At 39.5% G+C, this 11,752-nt stretch overlaps 1 protein-coding gene across 1 annotated transcript in view; it reads left to right on the forward strand.

Annotated features, from left to right (window-relative positions):
* The window catches only part of LVRN (laeverin), a 53,912-nt gene extending 44,073 nt beyond the window's left edge, over positions 1 to 9,839 (forward strand). The window contains exons 18-20 of the mRNA XM_037032277.1: positions 402 to 539; positions 5,439 to 5,514; positions 9,075 to 9,839. Coding sequence (XP_036888172.1) covers positions 402 to 539; positions 5,439 to 5,514; positions 9,075 to 9,215 — 355 coding nt within the window. The 3' untranslated portion in view covers positions 9,216 to 9,839. The remainder of the gene's footprint in view (positions 1 to 401; positions 540 to 5,438; positions 5,515 to 9,074) is intronic.
* The last annotated feature ends 1,913 nt before the right edge of the window (positions 9,840 to 11,752 follow it).

The following is an 11,752-nucleotide window of genomic DNA, read 5'->3' on the forward strand; positions in this document are numbered from 1 at the left end:
TGATGGGCCCTGGCAGGGTGGTTCGCTTGACTGGAGAACCATCTTGGACACCAAAACGTTGCTGGTTTGATTTCTGGTCAGGACACATACCTAGGTTGTGGGTTTGGTGACCGGCATGTGTGGCAGGGCACACATCAACTAATTGATGTTTCTCACATTGGGGTTTCTCTCTTTCTGAAATCAATAAAAACATATCCATGGATGAAGATTAAGGATATGTTTTTATTAAGGATTATTAAGGATTAAAGAATTTCCTGGTAGAAGAATGCAATTAATTAACCAAAGGGAGAGCTGTGCTTCACTAGCTTAGAATTATACAGGGTTTTGATCCCATTTATTTAAATGAACTTTTTATATTGGATGATTTTTACATATTTATTTTTTGCAAACACATTTTTTAGATTTATGGAATATGCTATCTCTACATCTCCATTCAGTTTTAATGACACAAATATAATTGAAGTTGTGGCAGCATCTGAAGTTGGCCGGTATGTCGCAAAAGACTTTTTAGTCAACAATTGGCAAGCTGTGAGTGAAAGGTAAGAAGGAAATGTGAGACCACCCTTTCATTTAGGTCTTGGGTTTGGTGCTAGAAGCACAGCTTTAGTCTGGCTAGGTCACAAAAGTCCTCTGCACAGGCTAGAAGAGTGGCAATGTTTTCCTGCATTCAGTCTCACCACAAACTGTCAGTGTGACAGAAGACGTCACTTACTCTCAGTCTTGGCTCTCTATGAAAATGGATTTGCATGGGATAGTTTTATACCACGATTTCCCCATTGTGTCTGCTAAAAAGTTTGGAACACAGATCAGAGCAAGTCACATTTTTTTGGTATGCACACATATCATCTGTTTTGTGAAGTGTATCACCATATCATTAAGAAACAACAATGCCCATTATGACTTCAGCCTGGATGTTGCTCACGTGTTCAATTTGTCACATTCCCTTTATATACCTGGATTCCATATTCTTGAACTTTTTTATATTTCTCATTATTTAAGATTAGTTTCCTTGCTTGCTAACCTATCTATTGGGTAAAATATATATTGATGTGCAAATATTAGACGTCATGCCTTTGATGGCTGGTCTTTCTAGAACGTTTTTTAATCATACATGCCTCATAATCACACACTGTACAGTTAGCAGATACAGTGTAGCCAACAGTTCATGTCCAAACACCTGTAAAGTTGGAAGATACTTTTTATACATAAGTTCTTTTGAAACAGAAAGTATGTTTAGAATAAAAATGTTCAAGAATGTGAATATAGTTCTCTAAAAGAACAAAATAATGAAATGGGATAGGTTTTTTGTGGACATTTATTGATCATCTTTACAATACCAAATAATGTGGTTTTAAATCAGAAATTTAAAATGTATAGATAAAAGCTTATTTGTATAGTACCATTTACTGGTTCACCAGTAGAATATACATAGGCTACTCACTTATTGAGAAAATTGCCTTTACCTATTGCTTTAAGTTATTCATCATTCTAGGTTCATTGCTTCAAAGGGCCTATGAATTCCTTAAGTTTCCTGGGATCCCTAAGACCTTGGGGTAAATGGTGTCTCCATTTTTGCTGAAAATCATTAAAGATAATCCCCTCCTTCCTAGCTCCTACTTCTCACTGGGACTTTGGAACTTGGGATATAAATCAGAATTTTTTCCATAGGTCCCCTTGCTCCATGAGGTTTCAGAGATGCCAGCCTCACAAGCTTGTCTGTTGGTGTCTGTCATCTCCCCCTGCAGCTTATAACAAAAGCTCCAGCCCCAGGCTTACTCTGGGGTTTGAAATGCCTGGTTTTGCCAGGTCTGTGAAGCCATCTGCACTCTTGCTGCCCAAGGTCATTCATTACCGCTACAGATCTTGACTGTTCTCTTCCAGAACATTCTGCTGAACTACCTAGTAGTGATTTTGTAATTCAAATGTTGAGAGAACAGTCTCTTTAAGAAATATGGCATGATGTGCCTGAAGGCCTTATAATCGGCACAGGCTGTCACATTCTCCATTCTTTTGGAAGTACTGCTGGACCCTGTGGCACACACAGGTTCACAGTTACTTCCAGGCTTAGTATTTACTAGTTCCTGGCACTTGGTGTGTCCTGGTAAGTGTTAAGGATTGTCATGTATTGTTGTAGTGGCTCAAGGTGTTATGCTACCTGTCAGCCACAGGCCATATTCACACTAAGCACAAACCACTTATTTTATACCAATAAATGTAGAAAGCATTTGTTTTAGCTTTGCTAAAAATGTAACTGATCACTTGCAAGTTGGTACTGAAATTAGTGTTTCTCCAGTACGTTCCGCTGAGCATCATGCATGCAAGACATTGATGAGCCTCCTGTTTTAACAAGAAGACAGTAGCCCAATCAGTCTGGAAACTATCTGTTTTAACCCCCACTTTTGCAAATCCACAGTGCATGTGAGCATCATGAAGGCTCCAAGAGGCCCTGTAGATGGAAATCTAGAGTTTTCCATAGAGTTTACCTAGCACCTGACATCTGTAGTCCTGCTACCCACTACACAGACTAATGTGAACAATATGCTATTTTGCTAGTAGATATGTTGTTTCAAGAGGAAGACAGATGAGAACGTCCTTCAAACATCTCATTTGGAACCGGAACTGGAACATCTATTCATTGTTTGCCTAAGAACATTTAGGCCTTGGTTTTCTCTTCTATAAAATGAAAGACATGTATTTGACTGACCTAAAGTTCTTTCTAGTAATAATATATTTTAGTTTTTCTATGCCAAGGCACAGTTAGATTAAGCTGTTGTCAGGGATATAAAGTGGTTAGAATGTGGAGATGGAGATGGAGAGGGCTTTGGGGATTCAACAGGGAGAAAGGGAACTAACGAGTGAGATTGGAACAGGCAGAGTTGGAAAAAGTCACCTTCCACATGGGAGGACTGAAAGACTGACTTGGTACTGGTCGCAGTCACTGACTGGAGCTGAGGGCACTAAGGAGGAGAGAGGGCAGGCCAAGTGTGAGGTTGAGTGCACTGCCAATAGCAGTTCAGGAACATCTGCTCCCTTCAACCATGCCCAGGCATCTTCTCAGGAGGCACAATCTGAAGATGTATTTTAGAGTGTTTGGTTGAGTAGACCACCTTTAGCTTGGTCCTGCCCTCCTCACTTCCAAGTACAGGCGCCCCCTCACTCCCAGGTACAGGCACTGCACTGGTTGCGGGAGGGTAATTAGTTCACTGTTGAATCAAAGATGGTCTTCTGAACACTGATCTAAATGGAGGAAGCTCCACTGACTGTAAAGACATCCCTCAGGTTGCTGGAAAATCAGTACGTACATGCAGATGTGGATAGAGTCTATGGAAGAAGAATGTGTGAATAGAGATAGAACAGTAGGACTTTTGTGACTTTTTATTGAATGTGGTAGAAATTATATTTGTGCCCTGATCATCCTTGTTAACTGGCTTTTGGCTTTCTTAAATCAATGTGAACTTCACAGCCTAGGGGAAAACCGTAGCTTTATTTAAATATATGATATAAGGTATAATCAGTTTCGAACTCAGCTGGTCTGAAACAAAACTTACCCTTTCTTCAACCAAACACTTGATTTCTCCTCCAAATATTGTTATATTGCCTAAAGTCCTAATCTTGAAACCTATACTTATTTTCATTTGCATTGTGTTGTATTTTATAATAAGGAACAGAGAGTTGAAATGGTTAAATAGGAGCACCAGGGAACTGGGTGAGTTGAGATGTTGGAGTGGACCCATTCCCACCACCTGGCGCTGGATTGACTGGGTGCCTTGGTCCCCCATGCTTGCCACAGGAAGTCAGACAGAGCAGGGAGAGGGAGAGGAGGGGAGAGGAGATGTGAGAAAGAAGAGGGGCAGAAGGCGAGACAGACTAGAGTATCCAAAGCACTGTGTCCACGCTGGCATTGAATGTTATCGATGTTTAAAGGGGTAACTATGCTGACACCCACTGGCTCTTGTCTTTATGGTAATTAGAATGCATTTGATTACTTGGGAGATAAACTATTTGTAAAGTATATATTCTTGTTCAGTAATATTTCAAAAAGATTACTCTCCCCACAAGAGTAACAGATCCTCTGTTTCAAAAATATCTCTTCTTGGAGCTCTCAAGACCAGGAAGGAATGGGGTGTGCCAGGGACTCGGATAGGGGCCTCAGCATGTATTATCCCACTCACTGTCCAGAACGATGCCTCTAACTATATGTTATTCCCCATTTTCAGAGTTTAAAAGTGGCCCGAGGTAACTTCAAATTGAGCCCTGCCTCTTGGGATAATTTTTCTTCTGGATCTGGTAGAAAATCACACATTTATTAACCTAGATAGTTTTCTTTTTTTAAAAGGTTGGAAATTTGGTTTCTTTGCAAATTTTGCCAAGTTTCTTGAGTCATCTCACAGGCTTTTTATATCTGGCCAGTAAAAGTGAAGAACTAAGAAATATTCCCACTTTCCCCACAGAAACAAGTTTGCTTGTCTGAATCATATGTAGATTGTCTCTTGTCCTCCACTTTGCTCAAGTAGACACAGTTTACGATACAGCTGGGAACCTAAACAGAACAAAAGCACTGTGTTCTCTCACCCTTGTTTGTGTTTTATGCCAACATTACCTCTCAAAAAAGTAAACATTTTTGAAATAAATCAATAGTGTATATTAACTCTCAAGGCGTGTCAACCATTTCTTGTTCTGTCCATATTGACTCTATTTTAATTTTCTTTCTTTTTTTAATGCATCCAAAGTCTTTATTTACTTTTTTAGCCAGAACACCACTTTGGGCAGGTATGTATCTGTTTTCTCTAATGCAGCACTTTGTGGTTTTTTAAAAGGTGATTCTCCCTGGGTATTCAGGGACACTGAACTGAGAAGGAAGTTTCAGTGACCCTACTTGTTTGAGGGAGCCTAAGTAGAGTACAGCCAGGAGCTTAGCCCCGAATGATCACCAACATTTGGAGAATCTTGGACAATATGGCTCCTCTCTCCAAAGAAACATATGCAAACACAAAATTTTACATGAGCTTTCAGGGTATTTTAGTCAGAGTTTCTGAAACTGATCCCATGTTAACTACTGTTCTTTTAAGGGGCATAATTTACATATTTATTTACTCCCTTATAAGTTTTCTTGATTTGAGGTATGTGACATCTATTTTAACCACTTCATTTAAAAAGATAAAAAACAGTTGTCAGTGTTATTGTTTTGAATAAGAACTTTTAACACTTAAGTAAACTATAAACTGTTGTACGAAACAGTGTTAAACTACAAATACTTTTTAGTGCTAATAGATTTTCTATTAAAAGATGAAGGCAAACTAGTTCATACATGTTTTCTCTTAGATTTTGGAGATAAAAATTAAAAGGGGCTATTTGATCAGCATTTTTCTGGCAAAGGAAGTATAGCTTTGTCTTGCAACAGATTTCCCAACCCTGATTAGCATCTTCTTGTTTTGCAGGTACGGAACTCAATCACTGGTTACTCTAATGTATATAATAGGGAGAACCATAAGTACAGATTCACAGATCATGGAGGTGAGTACTTTAGTTATTGTGAATTATAAAAATTTGAAAGCCACTTTTTTATGTCATTTGGAGTTGCTAAAAATAAAAATAATATGCTTATCTGATGTATTACATTCTATGTTTCCCTTGGTGCTATTATAACTGTGCCCTAGATGTTTTTTTAAATTCTATCTTGCTTGTGAGGGGTGGATATCATCCCTTTTCACTTGGATTCTGGCTCGGGCTCCCTGCCCCAGGCTGGTCTTGCTCCATCCATTCTTCACACTGCTGCTGAACATTGCCCTGCTCTCAAAGCTTCAGTAGCTTATCAGTTTTTAAAATTTAAAATCTTTTCACTAGCACATGAAGTCCTTAATAGGCTGGCCCCCACCTTCCTCCATGATTCCATTTTTGCCCACCTCCCCACTGAATATCAGAGGTATATCAGGGGTAGCGAGAGAGACACACACCTGCAGATGCTTCCCTCCAGCTGTACTTTACCACGTAATAGGTTTTCTAAGGTTATCCTGTTTCACATTCTCTAGATTTCAGGAACACGCTACCTTCCCCCTGGGGTGCCCTCCCCGGCCCTGTCCTTGACTGGACAGTTCCCCATCATTCTTTAAGACCCTGCTTTCACCACTACTTCAGGAATTTTTATGAACTGATTTATACTCTCTCTTCCTCTATACTCCCAAATCATCCTATCAATATTTTCATCATAGCACTGACAACATTATAACGTAAACAGTGTGCTAATACATCTACTCTATCAAAATGAGCTCCCTGAGGACTGAGACCATATTTTAATTTTATCTGTGTTTTACAACCTATATGGGGCTTGCTTTTCTTTATTCTGGACTGAAGTTCTTCTTAGGCAGGCGTTCTCCACAGGGAGGCCAGCATAGCTCCAGCCTTATGATCCTTAGCACCCTCAGTTGTAGAAGGAGCAATCCCTTCTCACCCAGCTTCAAGTTCCAGCCCTGAGAGAAGTGCTCTGGTTTGGCCTACTTGGGTCACATGCACCAATCACTGGGTCCGGAGGGAATGAAATACTCTGATTGGCTTAGTGTGGGTCACGTGTCCGCATTTGGAACCAGCCCTACCCAAACCACAAGCACTGAGGTGGAGGAGGGGTAGTTCTGGAAAGAAAAGGGGGATCCTATTACTAAGGTAAACTGAGGAGAAAAAGCTAATGTCTACAAAAAGCCACACACCCACAAAATAAAACAAGAGTAAAATGTAAATACAACCTTTACACACCCAAGAGCATAGGTAAAATTAGAAAGATTTATAATACTGAAGGTTAGTAAAGATGTAAAGCGACTGGAACCCTCTTAACCTACTGGCAGGAATGTAACATGGTTCAACGACTTCAGACAACAGGCAATATTTTAAAATGTTCATTAGACACATGTGACCAACAATTTCACTTTTAGGTTTTTACTCAAGAGAAATGAAAACCTATGTTCACACAAATACTTGTACCCGAACGTTCATAGCTGCTTTATTCACAAATAATTTGCTTTATTCGCTAATAATTTGCTTTATTAGTGAAAAACTGGAAACCATGCAAATGTCCCTCAATAGGTGAATTGACATGGAAAATGTAATAGCCACACAATGGAATACTGCTCCACAATAAAATTTTTAAAAAAGGAACCAAGTTTGTGTAGCGACATGGATGAATCTCAAGATAATTATGCTGAGTAAAAGAATACAGACATTTTCCAGGAAATGCAAACTAATCTATAATAACAAAAGGTAAATCAGTGGTTGCCTGGGACAGAGGGAGAGATTTCCTGAAAGGGCCTGAAGACACTTTTGTGGGTGACGGCAATTGGACTGTGTCTTGATTGTGGCTATGGTTTCACAGGTATGTTCAAAGAGTGAACCCCAACTTGTACACTTTAAGTGGATAGAGTTGATTGTGCATAAAGTTTATTGCATTAAAGCTGATTACATATTTTTTTAAAAATGCAAGAGTACAAGTTAACCACGACCTGAAACTATATTAATAAAAATAGAAAGGGTTTGTGTAAATAAGAAAGGAAATTCAACTCCCCTGCCCCAGCAAGTAAACAAATAAATGCGTGGGTTGTAAAGGCCAGAAATTTGATCCAGAGCAAGAAAAAGAGAAGCAGTGAGTTATGTAGTTGTTATAATGAAAGAGAGGATGAACTTCTAATTCCTGGAGGAATTATTTTTGTTTCAGCTGAGCTAGCCTGAGGCTGAGCTGTCAGCACCTGATTTATGGGGACTTCCTGCACAAGAGAGTGCCGGGCACACCCAGCAATGCTGGAAGGGAAGCTCCTGGAATCAAGACTGAGTTGCGTGGGTGGCTTCTAAAGTGTATCCGTTTGTCTTTGTTTCCACAGAAGGCAGTTTTGTTGTTTAATGAATGAATGAAGGTTGTGTAAATTGAGCAGTTTTCAAAGTTCAAAAGGCCTATAGGCACTGATAGTTTATAAAAAAATGCAAAAGTGGATTTAGCAGTGATTAAATTTTTGCAATTTAAAAAACAAGTTAGCTATTATGAAAATCATTGTCAAAAACCTTTTAATGCCCAACAGTCCTACTATAATGTGTTAATTCACATGATAATATCAAAAATAATTACTAATAAGAGGATGAAAAGAAAGTCTCACAAGTCCCTTCTTCTCTTCTCCACCAGTACAGTTTCTGTACACCCTTTGCTGCTTTCGCTCTGTTCCTTACACTCTGCCCTGCTGGAGCCTGGTCTCACTTGTGCTCTCAAGGGCACAGGAAACTACACCTAGAACACCACAGACCCTCAGTCCCCTCCCACCCACTGCAGGCACACAATCACGTGGGGCTGTGGGCATGTGGCTCCCACTGCTTGGCAGGTGTGGACAGGTGTGGGAGATGGTAGGAGGTTTTTCTGGTTCCTTAATCTACTTTTTCCTAGAACCTTCTTCTTGTTTTACAGTGTAAGTAGCCTTGATAGCCCTGTTACTAGTCAATTCAAGTGCATTAGGGTCTAAGTGATACTTTGTGAGCTGGCATGGTATGCTGTCATCTCTCATGTTCTGAGTTCACTGACGGAGAAATAGACTTGGAATATAACTAATAAGTCGATTGAGGTCTGGCTTGTATGTAATACTGCATATGTTCCTATAGCTGAATGCTTGACCCAATGAAGGAATTTAGCCAATGGACAAATCTACTATCTAAATATTCTTAAATAAAGGTTAATATCTGCGAAGACACAGATGTTGCGTGCCAGTTTTGAGCTTTGAAAGTTGCAAAGTTTCTTTTGAAATGGGAAAAGATCTCACTGGATCTCTGTCCACAAATCTTGTTGGATATCCAATATGCATTCAGTAAATCTTTGCTGGGCACCTACTAGGTGCTTGGGGAATAGAACAGTGAATAAAATAGATGGAAGCCCCACTTCATGGAGCTTTCAGTCTACATCTGATTCTTCAGGGTAGGTGGTCTTGACAGATTTCTACCCGTTCCAGCTGTCATCAGCCTTTTGCAAAAGCATGTTGCAACTTAGCATGAACTCTGTCTTGTTTTGTCTAATTGAGAAGTTAGATTGCCTGACCATCTCTTTGTCCTTTCAGCTGCAGCAGTTTTTCAGTCCCATGTTGGAGGAGCCCCAGAAGCTCACAATTCATGCCAAATTACAGACAATAAAGAACGAAAATCTGAAAAACAAAAACCAAAGTGCCAGGATAGCTGCATGGCTACGGAAAAACACATAATTTAGTGGCCTCTTTTGGCATTTCTCTTGCACATTATAAGGTAGTTTGTTGACAGTTTTGTCTTCCAGCACTGTGTGAGACTAGAAAGCCACATGTTTTGTTATTTGTACTTCAGTCACATTTATGACTCAGCATCCTGTTCCTCCCATGTTGTCATGCTGGCTCTAGGGCTCCATGATTGCTGAAGATTTTGCCAACACTGCTGTATTTATGTGGGAGATTTCACTTCAAGTTGGGCTATTAAACCACAGAATTTACTTTAAATAACTTGCAAAAATTTTACCTTAGAAAGTCTCGTCTTGCTTATTCTGTTGTGAAGGCCAGTGGAATAGTAAATCATGGGCTAAATGAGCACATTCTTTTTTGAGGAAGTACTGATTTGCAATACTCTACAGTTTATTTAGTTCAATATTAAAAATAATAATGAGAAAATAACACATCGGCATAAAGAAATGGAAACCGGAAGAGTAATATTCCTGCAGAAGAGCTGAAGAAGAGCAAGTTTTAAAAAGAAGGAACCAATTTTATCAGCCATGCAAAGTGGCCTGAAGGCAAGAAGTGTGTCTACTGCCCCCTTCTCTCTCCCCAGAGTGTGTAAGGTTTTGTGCCACACTTTACTGGCTACTGAATTTATGATGTCACAACAAGACCCAGGAATGCAGGATCCAAGAAATGCCTTCAGACTTGCTGTTGTGGAAGCCAGACTGGAGAGGAGGGCTCTGCCTTGCAGCTCTAGACTCTTTGCCTGTGGGAATGGACACTCTTTTAGCCAAAGTTGATGAGCAAAAATAATGATGTCAACAGACAACAGCAGTTATGGGCTAATGTTCAGCATAAAAGGAGATGGTCAAATAAAGGAAACTAGAAGTAAAAGGCCTAATCTTTCCGGTTTTGCACTCAGGGGATTAAGTTTGAAATGTGGTTGCATTTGGCCAAATTGAACTTACTTTGTAGTTCGGATAACTTTAAACTTTCATCAGTCACAACATAAGGAATTAGCTTAGTCTCCTCACATCTGATTCAATCAGGACAGCTGAGGCAAATCATTCTACTCTAGAGTTTGTGTATATATGATTTAATTCCTTGTTTTAAGTTTGATTTGGTTTTTGTAGAACGGGGATTAAACTACAGATTTCCCATCTACCTCAGAGTGATAATGTAAAGACTAAGGAATACATCAATTAAAGGCCTTTAAATATGTTATATGAGCTCAAGACAATGGGATATAAGGGTTTCCCCCCCTATTTCTTATATAATTTAATGGAACCACAAATTAAAATGCACTACAAAAGTTTACTTGCATATTCACTTCACAAGAAGATGTTCCCTGAGTGGGCGTGGTAGTCTATGAGACTTGGCCAGGAGGACCAGCCAAAGCAATCCACTCAGATTTGACCGTGGGCACAGGTCAGAATGCTTTTCCTTTAAATTTAGAAATTTAAAATGTAAGCAGACAAATATCCCCTTGTCTTCAAATTGTTGTGCATGAGATATCTTCCTATGTTTTCTTAAACATTCTGTCTATATTTCCTGTATTTCCTCTGATCATCAATCTCATCTTTTGATAACCTTGTCACATGTCCTCTCAAATGCTTTTCTTTCTCCTCTTCCTCTCCTTCACTTCCACCTCCTCCCTTTCTCCTTTGGGTGCTGCTGTCTTCCTTCTCTGTTTCCAGGGACCTCTGCCTGGTGTGCCTGTCTTCTGTCCTTGGTCTTCCCACCCTGCTGTGTTCTCATTCCCCCAAAGGCAGTTGGAGGCTGACACCTGGGGCCCCAGCAGGCTCTGAAACCTGCTGTTGGGTGATGCCACGCACTGCCTGAACCTCCCGAGAAGTACATGCATTGGCGGGGATCCCCAGACCATCATTTGAAGATTAAAGCCCCGTTCTATCCTAGTTTTATAGTAATTAAACAGTGCTGAAAATGTTTGTCCAAAATCAAATGCTCAAATATTTGGTTAATAGTCCTTCCTCTAAATATGAAAAGAAGTTTTGAATAATGCACATTTTTTCTGGCTTGGATAAAGCCAGTTACTCCAGACAAGAATCACATTTATTATATTGTACCTTATACTTGATATAAAAGGAAGTAATTACTGACTTATTACTGCGATAGCCATAAGTCAGAGAGTGATGATGAGGCAGATTTATCTAAATGGTGTAAATACGTTATTCACTAATAAGCCAGCTTATTATTGGCACCCCTACTATATAAAACAACTTCTCTTTAGTTCATTTCTCAACAGTAGTTCATTCTAAGAAAAGTTAACAAGATGTATGATGTACTCATGGTTTTTTCAATTTGGTAATTAGAAATTAAAGTTTTCCTCACAATTCAATGCTTCTTTTTTGCTCAGACATATTCAGTAACTTAACACTGTTGACTTTAAGTGAAAGAACAAATGCTTTAGTCTTGAAGACTCGAGGTCCTCTGTAATTTAGAACCCTGTGGCCAATCTGTACAGCAAATTATTCTGAGGAATAGATGAAGAAGAAAATAAGGTGAGATCGAAAAGGGAGCTCTACTTGATTACTTTT

This window comes from Sturnira hondurensis, unplaced genomic scaffold (assembly GCF_014824575.4).
Source record: "Sturnira hondurensis isolate 20B ecotype Veracruz unplaced genomic scaffold, ASM1482457v3 Scaffold0021354, whole genome shotgun sequence".
Classification (NCBI taxonomy): Eukaryota; Metazoa; Chordata; class Mammalia; order Chiroptera; family Phyllostomidae; genus Sturnira; species Sturnira hondurensis.